This window comes from Triticum dicoccoides, chromosome 1B (assembly GCF_002162155.2).
Source record: "Triticum dicoccoides isolate Atlit2015 ecotype Zavitan chromosome 1B, WEW_v2.0, whole genome shotgun sequence".
NCBI lineage: Eukaryota > Viridiplantae > Streptophyta > Magnoliopsida > Poales > Poaceae > Triticum > Triticum dicoccoides.
Window position 1 is genome coordinate 564101961 of NC_041381.1, and position 17594 is coordinate 564119554.

Here is a 17594-nt window from a genome sequence, read left to right on the forward strand (position 1 = left end):
TGTGTCTTAAGGTGTTATTCTAGTATGAACTCTATGATGGATTGAGCGGAAAGAATAGCTTCATGTTATTTTACTACGAACTCTTGAATAGATAGAACAGAAAGGATAACTTTGAGGTGGTTTCGTACCCTACCATAATCTCTTCGTTTGTTCTCCGCTATTAGTGGCTTTGGAGTGACTCTTTGTTGCATGTTGAGGGATTGTTATATGATCTATCTATGTTATTATTGTTGAGAGAACTTGCACTAGTGAAAGTATGAACCCTAGGCCTTGTTTCCTATCATTGCAATACCGTTTACACTCACTTTTATCATTAGTTACCTTGTTGTTTTTATAATTTCAGATTACAAATACCTTTATCTACTATCTATTTTGCACTTGTATCACCATCTCTTCGCCGAACTAGTGCACCTATACAATTTACCATTGTATTGGGTGTGTTGGGGACACAAGAGACTCTTTGCTATTTGGTTGCAGGGTTGCTTGGGAGAGATCATCTTCATCCTACGCCTCCTACGGATCGATAAACCTTAGGTCATCCACTTGAGGGAAATTTTCTACTGTCCTACAAACCTGTGCACTTGCAGGCCCAACAACATCTACAAGAAGAAGGTTGGATAGTAGACATCAGGTATAAGCATAGGAGAGCAACAACATAGTCTTCATGATGAAATGAAAGACAAAACACAAAGTACAGAAAGCGTAAACACAGGATAACATGATGAAGACAAACTGACTAAAGAAATAGGATTGAGGAAATAGAGAAAGTCTTCAGTCAAAGTCTTCAAACAGTAATGATCAGGTCAACACATAATTGAGGAAATGAAAGGGTTGAGGAAATAGAACCAGTAGGCTTGGTGAAGACAATGATTTGGTCGACCAATTCCAATTGCTGTGACAGTTGTATGTCTGGTTGGAGCGGCTGAGTATTTAAACTCGAGGACACACAGTCCCGGACACACAGTCCTCACCGTATTCTCCTTGAGCTAAGATCACGCAAATCTCGCCCAACAGTAGTGGTAAGTCTTCATAGGTGACTTCCAAACCTTCACAGACTTGGTCACTCGGCAATCCACAATTCCTCTTGGATGCTCAGACCATGACGCCTAACCATTTGGAGGATACACAGTCCTCAAAGGTAACAAGCGTCGGTTCTACACAGGAATAATATCATCAGTGATGCTCAATCACTTTGGGTTTTGTAGGTTTGGGTTTGGGATTTGGGTATTTCCTCACTTGATGATTTTTGCTCAAAGTCCTCGGAGGATGGGATGCTCTCAAATGACAAGTGTCAGTTTCTCTCGGAGCAGCCAACCAGCTAGTGGTTGTAGGGGGCGGCTATTTATAGCCTAGGGAGCAGCCTGACATGATAAGACGTAAATGCCCTTGGCTGATATGACCGTTAGGTGGTAGATATTTTTGGGACAGCTAGCGCGCAGCTCAGCAACGGTCGGATATTTTGAGGTTCGAAATCCTCAGGGCTATCATGTTTCTCACTGTGTAGGTAATCTGCACTGGTGAATTCCTAACTCCTCAGTCAGAACAAATTCCTCAAAGACCAGAAGATCTTCGTCTCTGTCACTGAAGAAATTGACTGAACTGATATGAGATTTCTAATGGCTTCACTGGAAGGATTGGGTAGGTGTAGGATTTTGAGATGAGCATCACATGGGAATTAGTTTCCTTAGTATTACCTCAACCCCCTTTAACAGTACGGTGTTTCCTATGATTCAAGAAAGAGAAAATGAAACTACGAAAACAAAAGTCTTCACGCTCCATATTCCTCGCATGAATATGCAAGTCTTCAAGGTCACACCAATTTCTTCACTTTCAAAGTCTTCAGGAGAACCAAAGTCTTCAGCCGAAGACATTCATTTTTAGGGGTCGACTTCCACTGTAAATATCAAACTCCTCATCGACTTATAGAGCCTATGTACACTCACAAACATATTAGTCCCTTAACCTATAAGTCTTCAATACACCAAAATCACTAAGGGGCACTAGATGCACTTACAATAAGGACGAGTTTTTCCTCTGGACAATCCTCTATTCTTCTCAATGGAGTGTTGGGCCGACAATTTCACTGCCGCCATGGTGTCCGTCAGGGTGACCCGCTCTCCCCTCTCATCTTCATCCTGGCTGCAGATCTCCTTAAATCAGTAATTAATGATGCCTTTAAGAGAGGTCTAATTAACTTGCCCTTCCCCTCCAACGGGAATATGGACTACCCAATCGCCCAATACGCCGATGACACGATCCTACTCATGCATGCTTGCCCCAGACAAGCTGCAATCATTAAGAACATACTTTCTGACTATGCTCAGTCCATTGGCTTGAAGATCAACTTCCACAAGTCCACACTCATCCCCATCAACTTGGATTCAGAATTTGCCACAAATATTGCAGCAATTTTTGGATGCTCAATAGGTTCTATGCCCTTCATATATCTTGGCCTGCCCCTCAGCACTTCCCGGCCCACGATTCAAGATTTCATGCCGCTTGTCAGCACTATTGAATGGAACCTGTCATCAACGCTCTCGCTTATGTCTTATGTTGGGAAACTTACACTGCTCAACACTATAGTCACATCTTTGCTCATTTATGCTATGTGTACGCTAAAGTTCCCGCCAAAACTCATTGAAATGTTGGATAAAATTAGAAGAAGATGCCTCTGAGTCAAGAAAACAGACCAGGGAGAGAAATGCAACTCTCTTGCTGCCCGGGACATGGCATGTAAGCCCAAAAACAAGGGGGGGGGGGGCTCGGAGTGATAAACCTCAAGATCCAGAATGAATCCCTCCTCATGAAGTTCTTACACAAATTTTATAATAAGCTGGACATCCCTTGAGTGCAACTCACTTGGGACACATACTATAACTAAAAAAACCCACACGCTATGGATCCGGTCGGGTCCTTCTGGTGGTGTGACATGCTCAAGCTCACCCCTACTTTTCGAGGGATCTCTCGCATCAACATTGTCTGTGGCACCACAACCCTCTTTTGGAAAGATCTATGGGCTGATCAACTGCTTCAGGAGTCACACCCCCGGGCTTTCTCGCATGCAACCAACGAAGATGTCTCCGTCAGAGATTTTTTGGGGATCACGTCACTCGGAGCGGCCTTTCACCTAGCGCTCTCTCCCCAAGCGCTCGATGAGATAAGGCACATGCAGACGATTGTGTCATCCTTCCAACCCATGGCTGCCTCTTCGGACGTTTGGCATTATGTTTGGGGCAAAACCATCTTCAAATCCACATATTATTACCGCTTCTTCTTCAGGGATGTTCAATCCCATCAAGTGTTCGTGTGGCTCTGAAAATCCAAGTGCACAATGAAGCTGAAGGTTTTTGCATGGCTATTACTCAATGACAGGCTGAACACCCGGAATATGCTCAAAAGATGCCACTACAACATAGGTGATGACCACAACAACCTTCTCTGTGGACTCAACATTGAAGAAACGGTTGAGCACATGATCTTCACCTGCTCATTCAGTAAGCAATGTTGGCGAGCTCTGGACATAAATTGGGAACAATTCTCTGGTCCGGTGCAAGCTATCGAGGATCAAATAACCAACCGCCCCACGCCGATGTTGTTTGAAAAATTTACTGTGGCGGCGTGGAGCATTTGCAAGGAGAGAAACAATAAAAATATCAGATCGATAGACCCCTCATTTCGGTCCTAGCTTGAAAGATTCAAGAAAGATTTTGAACTCCTTCAGCATAGGGTCAAAGAGGCACATATGCCTCTTGTTTTGAATATTGTAAACTCCTTACACTAGACCCTGTTACTTTGTATTTGCTCCTTTAGCTTGACCCAAAGTGGTCAAGCCTCCCCATTCCACCATGTAAATACTCTCCCTGTACAGTGATCTTGGTTTATTAATATAATTACACAGTAGGAGCCTTTCCTACTGTTTTTGGTCAAAAAGAAAATGGCGATCTCGTCCAGCTGAGCGGACGACATCGAGAGGTAGCTGCAAAGTGAGACATACAACACTGAGTTCACCGGCTGCGCGTCCAGCCAAGCCATGGAGCCTTGCTCTTGTGAAGAGTTGGCATTGTGTTCTTGGAGTGACATGAAGGGGATGCAAGGGCCAAGGGCGAACACAGGGCAGGGGAGCTCTCGCCTTAGGGAGTCAATGGCATCGCTCTCGAGCTCGTAGAAGGAGATGAAGATGACACACTGTGCTTTTCTGACATGGCGATATGCTTCAAGGACCTGGTTCAGCACTACCTTGTTGGAGTGTGTGGGCTCAAGATCGGCTCCTGCTCTCTTTAGGTAGCTTGCTAGGGGGCGGGGATCGAAGGCTCGAAGCAGAGTTCCTGTGCACTGTGACCATGGAGATTCCGGCTGCCATCTTTCTTGCGGGCGGCAGGACCGAAAATACATTATTTTTACAGAGAAAAATGCATAGGGATATCCACCAACGAATTGCACTGTTTGTCGTGCTTCGTTTAGGTCCTCCATTCAAAATACATTTTTTTGCGGCTGCAAAATACATTAATTTTATTTTACAGAGAAAATACTCATATATTTGTGCTCGCGTTTTGCTTCCTCCGTTCAAAATATTTAAAGTTTTAAATTTGTCCTAAATCAAACTTATTTACATTTGATCAGATTAATTGTAAAATTCATAAATATATGAGTATTTTGAGGATTTGGGCACCTGCTAAAAATTTCATGGTGTCAAAAAAGTACTTGTATTAATTGTCAACATGTCCAATAATATAGCAACATGTTCAGAGAACCTAGCCAACTCGACACACACCACTAGAAATTCAACTAGGTCGGTCCTGCCAAAGAACTAGCCCAACGCATCAATGGCTAGTTAGCTCCATCTTTATTCTTTAGTGCTGCTAGTGGGAGGAAGTTGCAAACCTTGAATCGACAAATCTCATCATGGCCGTTGAGATCACCGCACACCGAAACCGTCTTTTGTGAGACATTATCACCATCATGTTGGCATACGTGATTAGAGTCCAATTTTGCAATGCAACCCAACTCCACTCGCTACCACCATTGTTGCAATGTTTCACTGCGAGTTAGCCAATATTTAGACGCTATGAATCAGAACAATATATCAAAGAGTTGCATTGAGTGATTGATGTGTGTTTACCGAGAGGTCAGAGTTTAACAGTAAGGAGCAATGTGAATTACTCTTTTTTTTAAACACCTCATATATTAATAACTAACATAGTTATTACAATCATTGATTACAAAATTCACCATGCAGGGCGCAACACTATTAAGATACCACGCAGAGCATTGTGAATTACTCTTGATATCACAGGGTGACAACTATATTGTAAAAATTTACCATACATATTACTAGTATTTCCCAATTTCCCAATTTTCAAAGCCCCTGCTTGCAATCCCACGTCAGTTCAACAAAGATCACCAACGTCGCTGAATTCATTGCTTCTGTTGGTTCTCATCCTCACCCCTTGCTAGGGAAAATGGGATTAAGTGAGGAGGATGAGTAATTAGGAAGAAGGAAACTAAGGGAGGGGGAGGGGAAGCTAAGTACAAAACCAGGGGCCGCTCGTAGGCTCCCCTTTTACCACCATGGACTCCCGCATCTCATGAGTGTCATTGTTCTTCCGCGAGTGCCACACCGGCTTTATTTTATTTGATTTATAGGTTCGGTACAAAAGTGAGTTATCTAGAGATGTTGAGAGGAATATATCAACACTTTGTGAGTACAAAGATAAAAGTGGGTCCATCATAAAAGACAAGGGGTATTTGCTATCTAGCATTATTTTCATCGTAACTGCCAACGGATTCCATCCATGTAGAGTTGATGGTGGCGTGGCAAGCATACCAATAGTGTGTTCGGTTGCGAAACAGAAATCACAACATTCGCGTTTTTTCCGGCTTCGCGTCGGTTTAGAAATGCAAACCCGACGCTAATGCTAGTATAAAAATACACTTGCCGAATAGAAAATGGAAAACGAAGAGAACATTGCGAAAGAAACTGCGATGATGACGGTTCTCATAGCCATGTTCGTCCTTGGGTTCGTTGCAGGAGCAGAGCAAACCGATGGTCATCCTCATTCATGTAAATTTATGGGTCGCTATTTTGCACACTAGTCGATTGTTTTTAGTTGGGTTGCAATTTTTTGATGGTTTTAATCCTGTTTTTGATTCGTCCCGTTGATTGCCATTTTTGTTGTCGCATCACCTATGTACATGCATGTCGATAAGGATGACGTCCCTTGAAATATAAGTCATACGGCTATACCTTGCGTCCTAGCACATATGTCATGGCTATAAGAGACCATGCGGTGTTTATGGGCAAATTGATGGCTTCAAATTCCGGTTTATGTTGTGTCCTATTTATATGAATGCTACTCCGCTTTTTTGACAAAAGCTCTTATATTATGGGACGGAGGGAGTACAACACTATTAATTATTTGAATTCAAAAAGGAAGAAAAGGGAAAACTACTGATCATTTTGTGGTTTGTTCAGCCGCGTATGATGTCACGTGGTCACCGCGCGGTCTTTCGTCAACAATCCCACCTCTTCATCGTAAGCAATCTCATTTTTTACCTCCACCTTAACAATTAATTTAAGTTAGAATTTGTATCATGGAGCGATCATTAGTTTCCATCTTGAATTGCGTACTCGGACGGCGTGTTCCCGACACAGTGGTGCAACCCCCGGCCACAGCACCTCAAGGCCGACAAAGGGATCCTCTTTCTCAAGCGCAACCTGTTCGCCGGCGCCGTGCTGCCCGCAGACACCAAGCTGGGCCACGTCAGGGGGACAGGCACCCCCAGCACGGTCACCGGCACAGACCCCGTGCCGCCGCCGTTCGCCTACGGCAATCTCAGAGACATACTGGCTTACTACAGCATAACACCGGGCTCGGAGCAGGCCCGGCAGGTCGCCAGCACGCTCCGGTTCTGCGGCCGCAGCGACGCACGAGGCGGCGACCAGCCGGAAAAACCACACGTCTGTGCCACCACAGAGCAAGAGGCCATGGAGTTCGCCGCCGCGGCCCTGGGAGCGGCGTCGGCGGAGCCGCTCAGGACGGTCGTGCACGGGCGCGAGGAGCCGCACAGGTACAAGGTGGCACTCGGCGGCGTCGCCGGCATTGCCGGCGCGGTCGTGCCGTGCCACCCGCTGCCGTACCCGGCGGACGTGCTGTACTGCCACCGGCCAGGCAACGTGCGGGCGGTGCGCGTGGAGCTGGTCGGGCAGGACGACCCTTCGCTGGGCGCGACGGCGATCGCCGTCTGCCACGAGGACACCTCCGGCTGGGACGCCGAGTACTTCGCGACGCTCAACGGGTCCCGCGGCGAGCCGATCTGCCACTACATGCCGGACAAGTATGTGGTGTGGGTAGCCGGTGAAACCCACTAGCTTATAATCGGTGAAGTATGAATCCCGAGCTAAGAGGGATGAAGTATCAACCTCCACCTTAATATGATCCGACCAAGCTTAAACTAATGGTCACTACTAGTACATCTTTATACTGTAAGAACTGCATGCACCAATTTGGAGAAATATATGTGGAGTTCTGAGCAGCCGTCTAATTTCAAGCCGGAAACGTGAGATCCAATCGAACACCGGCGATGTCGGCACCATGACTTGCTCTACTTTGCATCCTCTGCTTATAATTTTGATCCCATTGTGTATTCCGACACAAGTTTGGAGAATAAGGACGAACTGTCCTCTAGCAACCTCGCCGGTGAGTCGTGCTCTGCAATTTCACCTGTTTTACGATAGCACAACAGGAGTTAAAACAGACCAACAGAGGAGAACAGCATAAAATATAGGATTTGTCAGCTAAAAATGTGCAAGGCAGTGGAGAGGACTAACCGTTGTCCAGAAGAATAACCCTCTCGCTATCAAGAACCGATGTGATACGGTGCGCTATCGTGATCACGGTGCATTCGGCGAATTGCTGTTTCAAGGTTTTCTGGATCAAACTGTCGGTTATCGGATCCACTGAAGAAGTTGCCTCGTCCAAAACTAAGATCCGTCTCCTCTTTAGAATCACCCTTCCCAAGCAAACAAGCTGCCGCTGACCCGCGCTCCAGTTTTCGCCATTCTCTGTCACTGCATTTCAGTTCAAAATGCCAAGTTATTGGTTCGCCATCATAAAGAAAAGCAATGTCCACTGGGAATTTCTTCATAAATACTATCAAACCTGTAGAGTCGAGCTTAAGCTCGTTCTTCCGAACTTCATCTCCAAGATGACAGCAGTCCAATGCCTAGACAACATAGATCCAATGCAGATGCTGATTTTTTGCAAGTTATGGGGTCAAATCAATTTTTCAAATGAATGGAGTAAATTTGAAACTATAAGTACCTCCCAGATTTGCTCATCATTGTATTCATCGAGAGGGTCGATGTTGCTTCGCAGAGTCCCCTCAAACATAACAGGGTCTTGTGGAATGATGCTCAGTCTTGTCCGTAGGTCATGCAGTCCAATGGTGGAGATGTCGATGCCGTCTATCAATATTTGCCCGACACACGGATCGACAATGCGGAATAGTGTTTGAATCAAGGTTGACTTTCCACCACCTGTTCTTCCAACAATACCAGTCTTCATACCTCCTGAGAAGGTGCACGTCACGCCTTTCAGAACTAAAGGCAGATGTGGCGCATATTTTACCTGCATGCCATACAAGCACTTATAGGGTACTAATAACTGCAACGTTATATTAGAAGAAACTCAGCACTGCTATTACTAACTGACCCAAAAAAAAAATACTATGTGCCATTAAAACTATCTAATAGAACTTTAGAAGTTTCATCAATATGGATTTGCAACACAAAATTAAAATGAAATATTTAAAGTTGAAGAAACGAACATGGAGGTTGCGAAGCTCAATTTCACCCTTTGTTGGCCAATGGCAATCCGGCCTACTTTCTGATATCGTAAGGGGCGGTTCAGAAGGAATGGTCATGTATTGCAATATTCTTTCCACAGATATCATTCTGTTTTCCAAAGCACAGAGGACCATAATAGCCCACCCTATCAGCATATTCAGACTTAGTCCATAAGTGACTGCAAGACCAGCTGTCTCTGTGAAGTGTAAGGAGATAATAATTAATACTAATCAGGGAGCTAATACATTATTTTCTAATTTTAGTTGATTGGAAAAAGCATCTTTACTTACTTGAGTCAATTAGATCAGTTGGCAAGGTGACCAGAAGTATCAAGGCAAATCCAAAAATAAAAGAAGAAAGAAAGTCCAAGCGAAAGCACAGCCATTCCATCGCAGCAGCATTATATAAACTTGCCCGAGATAAATTATCCATCAATTGGCCAGTCCAACTGATGAACTCTCTTTTCTTATCAAAGCATCTAATTATAGTTGTGCCAGCAATTGATTCGGCGAAATGCTGCATCACAGGAGCTCTGTAAACTCCAGTTAACCTCTGCAACTCCCTAGCAGCACTTATGTAGTATTGCTGGAAGAGAAGGGATGGTATTATGATTAAAAGAAGAAACAAGAAGTACCAATTAATTTCATAGATAGACAGAAATATAATTTTCTGGTATAATATGCTACATATTATACATTAAAAGAATGTCATGGGCTAAATTTGTCTTAATCTGCCTAACCAAAAATTCACCATTGGTATAAATTTGCAGTTGTGACACTTGGTTCTGAACATGCAAAGGACACCTTTTTTAGGTTCTTTAAATCTTACTCCCTCCGTCCCAAAATAAGTGTCGCAGATTTAGTAACAAATTTGTACTAAATCTGCGACACTTATTTTGAGAGGGAGGGAGTATAAAATAGTTAATATAGAGGTTCAAACCAACCTTACTTGGTATTCAAAGTCCATTGAACAAAATTATTGGTTTTTTCTTCAAGTATAAAATTATTAGCTTTTTGCGTAGCCACCTGTCAATAAGGTCACTTGTTGCTTCAATAAGGTTAAAGTGCCATGGCCTCTACTACTGCTAATTTAAATTGTACTGGACCTGCTCTGAGTCACTTACACAAGTTTTTGAGTCAATGTAGTTATACTCAGTGACCTATATGAGAAACCATGAAAATCTCGGGACACCTCATTGAGGAAACAGAAACACAGCTTCTAGAATTAGTAGCACTTCAAATTATATATAGAGTGATATTTGAACAGATTTTTCACAACACTACTCCAACCAATAAGTCTATCTGTATGAACATTGGCATAAAAAATAATTGCCAAAATATATGATTACCTCATGTACTCTACAAACTAAATTTGTTGATATTCTATATTTTCATCAAAGAACTAGCCATGAACAGGGGTGCGTGGAAGTTAGCATATCCATGTGCCAGAACCATGAGTTGGTTGCGAGATCTTATGGGTTTCAGCTCTAGCCTACCCGAAGTTGTTTGGGACTAAAGGCTTTGTTGTTGTTGTTCAAGGTGTGGAACTCCCATGCAGAATTTACTAGCTATGAATTAATCTATTTGTACTTTTCCTATGTTTTCAAAATGGATGCCAACAAAAAAGTCACATCGAACAAAACTATATGAGAAACATTACCTGATATGATAGAGATGCAATAATAACAGGGACAAAAATTACAAATACTGGCCATGCAACCCGCGACATTAGAATAATTGTTCCAAGAATTTCGATGGCAGGAAATAGAAGGTAGCCCATCAGATCATATATTTGAGTATCCACTGCGCTCTGATCGGTGGAGGCCTGCAATTTGTTTCGAATTTCAGCGTTAATACTAGAATAAAAAGTTTAACAGCACTCCAATGACATGTGACTTCAATTTATCATTGTAAATAACTTTCTTAAGGCAATTACTTACTCTATTCAAGATACGGCCGCTAGGAGTGGAATCAAAGAAACACATCGGTGCTCGGAATATGCATTCGTGCATCTTGTCAAATAGCATGGTTGCAGTCCTACATCCAGCCATGACTAGAAGATAGGATCGTATGAAGACACACAATGAGGTAACAAGAGCTAATGCAACATATACATTTATCATCGTCGAGCTATTGACTGGAGGATTCACATCTTTAGATACCGGAGCTGCCCAAGCCATCCATAAATTGCTTCCAATTTGAAGAGATTGAAAAATGATCTGAGCTAGCAAAATAAGTGGCACAAATGCTCCTTTGTGTGCCATTGTAATATATCTCCAGTAGACAATAAACCCAACCCGGCCTTTCTCCCTCTCTTCTTCTTGTACAAGTTGACCATTTTGAACAAGTACTTCTTGATTGTTATCATGTGTTTGCTCATCTGCTATGGGCAGGGCGCTTCCATTGCCATGAAGATGGCAACTACTTTCATAATTGCTACTTGGGAGCTCCAACATGTCCATAGTAGATAATGCATCCTTGTGGGACACAATTAATTCAGTGAATTCTTTTCCAGAATTAAGAATTTCAGTGTAATCCCCTGCTTGTATTATTTTGCCATCTTTCAATACCTGAAATATGACAAAAGGACTTGAAAAGGATTTTTTGCACATAGCATAGAGAAGACATTAGACATTAGTTTCCAGCATACCATGATAACATCGGCTGAAGGTAAAAATTCGACATGATGTGTAACATACACAACTGTTTTTGAAGCTAAAAATCCAAGCAAGCACTCCTGCAAAATACAAATTATGGTCAATAAATTCACTGACTAGCACCCTAGAATCTCTCTCAAGGATATATAAACTCAAAATTGCTTGGCTAACTGGATCAATCACAAAATCCAAGGAGTTGTTTAACTTGACTAAAAGAACTATGAAACAAATTTTTCTACAAATGCAATATGAAGAACATTTGCTATAGGATGGACACAGAAGCGAGAGACTAATTACCACTCTCAGGCATAAGTATTTTGAAATAAGTTACTACCCTCGGTAAAAAATATTTTCGAAAGAATACTCATTCTTCCAAGTTAGTTTCGGTAATATTTGTCATGTAAGCAATGTTTTACACCGAATGCCCCCATTAAAGGCATGCCAGTACTTGTACTCAGATATATAGACAGACACTTCGTAAGGGAAAACTTTAAATGCGTATCAGTACTAGACTCAGATATTGTGCGAAAACTGGAAGGCGAACACTGCAGCACATGGGAATATAGTATAAATTTATATAATCAAAATTAATGTGTATAAGATCTGTCGCCAGATAAGATATTAGTTTTAGCATTCAGTACATAAAGAACAATGAAATACAAAACATCAAGACATACCTTGAACAAGTGCAATCCAGTATGAGCATCAACTGCACTAAACGGATCATCAAATAGATAGATATCAGCATCATGGTACAAAGCACGGGCTATTTGTATCCTCTGTTTTTGTCCACCACTGAGGTTAATGCCTCTCTCTCCTATAATCGTCTGGTCACCGAATGGTAATATATCCAGGTCCTTGATAAGTGAGCATGCTTCAAGGACCTTTTCATACCTCTCCCTATTCATTTCTGTGCTGAAAAGTATATTATCTTCAATTTTCCCACTCTGTATCCAAGGTGTTTGGCTAACATAGGAGATCCTGCCACAAGTTTTAACCTCTCCTGATAATTTTGGTATCTCACCGAGTATGCAAGACAATAAACTTGATTTGCCAGATCCAACTGTTCCACAGACAGCAACCCTCATTCCCTGTCGTATACGGAAGTTCACGTCTTGGAGAGTAGGCACTTGAGAAGATGTATTCCAAGAGAAATGACCGTTCGTCACCTCAATCGACACATCGGTGGTACCCCTAGGAAGCTTAGTTACAACATCACTAGGGAGTTCCTCAAGACAGAGAAATGAGCATATCCTGTCAAGCGATACTTTTGTCTGAATGATCATAGAGTATGCGTCTGGTAGACCATGGATAGGTGTTTGCAGCTGTCTAAATGTTGCCAGGGCACATAGCACTTTACCTGTTTCTAATGGAATGCCCATAAGCACGCAAACACCGAAAGTGACCATAGCAACAAAAGCAGGAGCAGAAAAGAAGATGGATAGGAGCATCGCCGAGGTGTATACGTTCTTCTTTAGCCAATTCATCTCTACCTTCCTCAACTCTATGATCTTGGACAAGAAGATCATTTCCCATCCTTGAAGCTTGAGAATGCGCATGCTCTGTAAGATCTCAGACATAGCCCTCATTCTCACGTCCTTGGCGCTCATCATTCTCTCTTGATAATTTTGCTCCATTCTCCCTAAAGGCTTATTACCCCCAATTGTCAAAGCAGTGGCAAGAAGGGCAGCAAATGCAGGGCAAAAACCAAGTGTCGAGTATAAGATGAGCATGGCTAGAACAATTTGCACAGGAAGCCGCCAAAGATCGTGCATGGATCGACTGAAATCTCCTACACACTCGGCATCGAGGCTCACGACATTGATCATCTCTCCGCTCGAGTTGCTTTGCCTGGACTGACTGGAGAGGGAAAGGCCTTTCTGGTAGATAGCAGCGACAAGCGACGAACGTGCACGCACCCCTACTTGTTTTGATCTAAACTGCAAATGCCTCGTCGAGAGGCCTTCGATCAGCTGCGCGGCAACAAACGTCAACACTAGAACGTAGCCCTCTTTGGTGGATCTTGAACTTTTGTTTAGATAGTCGACAAAGTACTCGATCAGGTAGGGACCGACATATGAAGCAACACTGCTAAGTAGGGCGTAGACGGCAGTGACGAGGATAGGTTTCCATGTTGTAAGCACAATAGCCTTGGCCAGCTTGACCGCCGTAACGCCGGTGAACTGCCCCGTCGCAGAGTTTGACACAATCTTTGCCTTGAAATTAGGGAGGACCCCATGGACACTGTCACTGTCATCCAAGAATGGCACATCGTTGAGATCTAGCGGTTTCTTTCTGCCAAGATCAAGTAAGGGCCCCATCCAATAAAAAGTGATGATGCTGAACCATCCAGCATCTGTGAAAAGTGATTTAGTGCCGGTTGCCTCAGATGAGGAAGAAGTTGCCTGGTCCAAAAGCGGTTGCTTCATGATGAACGTACGGGTGAACGGGTAACTCCTACACCGAAACTGAAGGAAGAAAGAGTACACCTTAATTAACTTTCAGTGTTATTAAGAACATAGTATATGTAAGACTATGGACATTAGAGAACACGTCGTTTAATTTTGGCACATGTGTAGGAAAAAAAACCCGGAAAGTTGAGCTGAAGCAATTGTACAACAGAAACAACAGGCAAGCAATGAAGCGCATCACTCCTAAAAATAAAAACAGCAGAGAGCTGGAGAGCCTAGTGCGTGTTTCTGAACCTGGATTTTTCGAGTTCTATCCTGAACTGTCAGCACTGTAAACTGAAGGAAGAAGAAGACCAAAAGGCAGCAGCAACATCGAAATCTCGCGAAGAACAGACACATGTAGTGAGGCAAGGAGTTACATGGGCGGGGCAGCAAGTTGGACGATCGATGCCGATTTCTGTCACTCTGCCTCGCAGTATAGAGGATTCCACGTATCCGATCGCGAGATCAGGTCATGATCTGACGTTTTGCCGTCTCCAGATGGGGCGCCGCCGCCGCCGCCTACGGAGGGAGGATCTTTCTGGCGGCTAGCCGCGTGTGTGTTATGTCCGGGCCTCCGGGGTTTGGGCGAGAGTTCATATTTATACAAGTAGGGAAGGATCATTCTTCGTGACACAAAAAATCAGCAGCGTCGCCTCCCTTAATCCTAGGTTTCCGGGGAGCAACTTTTCTTTTTCTTTTTTTCTTTTTTTTTGAGAAAAGGAAGCTGCTTTCCTAGTTAGTACTTAGTACTACCTATTTATAGGTCCCAATTGTATTCCATGCCAAATTTTGACCATAATTTTTAACCAACAAAATGTCCAAGCATGTCATAAAAAATTATACCATTGAAAATATGTTCAAATACGAATCCAACGATATAATTTTTGTTGACATGCATTTATATTTTTGTTAGTTAATTCTTTTGTCAAAATTTAACACAAATTACAAAGGGGACCAATAAACCAGAACATGTGGATCTGGGTGCTCCTGCCCAGATCCGGGTGGTGGCGGCGGCGGCCGGCGGTCAGGCTGCTCCTTTCGGAGTGGAGGGGTGCTGGCCATCCATGGTCGGGGGGGCGGGCTGTCTTCGACGGCGTGTCACAACTGCTGCAAGGTGGCTCGGGGCTGCTCCTCAAGGTCTCGGCGTGGATGTGGCTGTCACGGCGTGGTCGTAGCTCATGGTGGTGGTCTGGATCGTTTCACGACGGCGGCTGGTATCATCCAGCGTTGGTCATCGATGAGCGGCCTGTATCGACCTTCCCTCCCGCGTCGTCCAGGCTCTACCCTCGTCGTAGGGCTGGACCGCTCCCAGCTGCGGTCCATTGCTTGTCTCGCGCCCGTGGCTGCGGGAAGGAGCTCGTCTCGCGCCCGGCAGAAGGACCGAGCTCATCACGCGCCCGACAGCAGGACCAAGCTCGTCGCGCGTCCGGCAGCAGGACCGAGCTCGTCTCGCGCCCGGCGTTTGGACCGAGCTCGTCCCGCGCCCGGTGCAACAAGACGGGGCGATGAAGGCCAATTTTAGCCGGCGGCGTTCGGTGGCGGGGGTGGCAGGGGTGTGGTGTTCGGTGGCGGTGAATGTTTGCTGGGGTGAAAACCTGTTCTATTTTCGAATGGACTGACGGCGGCGTAGCGCGTTACCTTCTTGAAGACGTCGTCGCGGCTCTTATCGTTCATCGTGTTGCTCCAGGGAAACCTTCTTGGAGGCGCCGCCTTGAAACTCATGGTTTGTCATAGGCAGCTTCAGGGTGGTGTTAGGGGTGATGTTACTGTGCTCAGTGCCTATGTGTCCTGCCTTGAACGTGTGTGTATTGTCGTGGGATACGTTTATACTTGGGCTGTGGTTAATCACGTGTCCGAGGACAAAGGTAGTAGTACTAGCGGGCAAGCGATCACGTGTCCCATTTTAGTCTTTCTGTTTCCTCGCTAAACAGCCCAGGAACATTCTGTTTTATTTGGTTCGGCCGTGTTTGGGATAGAGTTTTTCTCTCTTTCTTTATGAACAGAGACAGAAAAGCAAGACTGTACCGGCTTGGTTCGGCCCACTGTAGCGACCGTTTGTTTAGTTTTCTTCATTTATTTTTGACAGGGCAGCCCCAGTGCATGTAGCTCCCGCTTGCGCAGGGTCTGGGGAAGGGTCCGACCATTTTAGGTCTATTGTACGCAGCCTTTCCCTACATTTCTGCAAGAGGCTGTTTCCAGGACTTGAACCCGTGACCTCATGGTCACAAGGACGAAATACGAAAAAAAATAAAGAATTTTATAAAAAACCCAAACGTGTTTAACAAAAAGTGATTTTTTAAAGTTATGTTTCTTTAAGTGCAAACAATTATAAAACTCTGAAAATTCTTTGAAAAATTGAAATTTACAGAACCCCTGAATATTGTGAACCCACAAACATTTTGTTTTCAAATTCTAACACATTTTTTAAAATTCTGATCATTTATAAAAAGCAAACAAAAATTAAATTTCTAAACATCTTTTGAAATGTGAACATTTCTTGAAAAACATGAGAAAATTTAGAATATTAAAAAAACAAAAAGAGAAACATTGAATGTTAAAAAATGAAAATAAAATAAAAATGAAAACTAGAAAACCAAAAGAAAACCAGAAAAACAAGTAAAAATAACAGGAAAGGAGTGAAAAAATAGCTGAACAGAAACTTCATAAAAATCGGTGGGAAAGGTGACGACCTGGCTGGCCTAGTGAGACGGCCCATTTATTTCGGTCGTCCCTCAGATATGTGCGAAACAGGGGCAATTTGATGCAATGTGTGTAATATAGAAATTGTTGTTCCTAGCCATGCCTGTTCTAAAAAAAAGTTTCAAGCCAAACCTTGCCAATTCGTGCAAAAAAAGCCACACTTTGCCACATCTTAAATTAAGCAAGTTTGATCAAATTAAGTGGGTGTTTGATTCTAGACACACCAAGTGTGGCAAGAATCTTGTTGTGAGCAATAAGCCTACATATCATATACATACAAAAAATGTGGCAAGATTTTCTAAGATAATTCAAAGTGTGGCTAAGAATTTAAGCACCTCAAGTAAGGCAAGTGTGGCAGAAATAATGTGACAAAGTTAATCACCAACCAAACATGCCTTAAACTTAGTAACTAGCGAACATGCACTATGCAAACGAGATGTATGCCTGGGAACATAGAGAGAGAAAAGTTTAAATAACAATACTCTGGTCTTTGTTTACCTTAATAGGGAGATGATGTTGCCTATAGGAGGCCCCTGGCGTGAACGAACGTGCCCTCAAGGAGGCTCATTCTAGTGAACGGTGTCACCAAAGAGCTCTCCCTCAAAAAACTAACCCCCAAGGAATCTCTACTCTTATAAAAACCACAATTGGTGATGATGGTGTGCCTGCCAACTTTGATTCACAATGTTCGATTCATATCCAACGTCCAGGAAGCAACCTATGGCAATGTTACAAAGACACCCACTATTCCGTTACATATTTGCAAATATGCCCTTGTCTCTCTCTTCGAGCCTATCCCTCCGGCTCTACCCCAACCTCATCCAACCAGTAGCACCGGCAGCGTTGGAGCCGATATGGCGTGGTGGCCGCCGCCGGTGCCATCCGCCTCGGAGCCTCTCATGCCTCCCTCAACTCCACCGGTCACCACAACCCCCCCCCC

General features: G+C 43.8%; 2 protein-coding genes and 1 pseudogene across 2 annotated transcripts; 1 reads left to right on the forward strand and 2 right to left on the reverse strand.

Moving 5' to 3' along the window:
• Positions 1–4392, reverse strand: part of LOC119350613 — a 29174-nt pseudogene extending 24782 nt beyond the window's left edge.
• Positions 4393–6985: 2593 nt separating this feature from the next.
• Positions 6986–7533, forward strand: LOC119348787 (BURP domain-containing protein 4-like). Its single transcript, XM_037616776.1, has one exon. The coding sequence runs from the start codon at positions 6986–6988 to the stop codon at positions 7367–7369; it is 384 nt and encodes a 127-aa protein (XP_037472673.1). The 3' UTR covers positions 7370–7533.
• On the reverse strand, positions 7500–14502 carry LOC119348786 (ABC transporter C family member 3-like). Its single transcript, XM_037616775.1, has 11 exons — positions 14332–14502; positions 12179–13969; positions 11495–11581; positions 10785–11414; positions 10505–10669; positions 9136–9430; positions 8827–9041; positions 8322–8627; positions 8160–8223; positions 7829–8068; positions 7500–7721 (listed from the first exon to the last, which is right to left on the reverse strand). The coding sequence occupies exons 2-11, from the start codon at positions 13928–13930 to the stop codon at positions 7621–7623; spliced, it is 3855 nt and encodes a 1284-aa protein (XP_037472672.1). The 5' UTR covers positions 13931–13969; positions 14332–14502; the 3' UTR covers positions 7500–7620.
• Between the last annotated feature and the right edge of the window lie 3092 nt (positions 14503–17594).

Bases quoted from the DNA above. Each gene is read 5' to 3' on its own strand.
- LOC119348787 (XM_037616776.1), top strand. From the start codon at position 6,986: ATGGAGTTCGCCGCCGCGGCCCTGGGAGCGGCGTCGGCGGAGCCGCTC.
- LOC119348786 (XM_037616775.1), bottom strand. From the start codon at position 13,930: ATGAAGCAACCGCTTTTGGACCAGGCAACTTCTTCCTCATCTGAGGCA. The intron at 9,431-10,504 runs GTAATGTTTCTC...CTTCTCTTCCAG, and splicing joins TTGCATCTCTATCATATCAG to CAATACTACATAAGTGCTGC. The intron at 8,628-8,826 runs GTTCGTTTCTTC...TATGGCATGCAG, and splicing joins TTGAGCTTCGCAACCTCCAT to GTAAAATATGCGCCACATCT.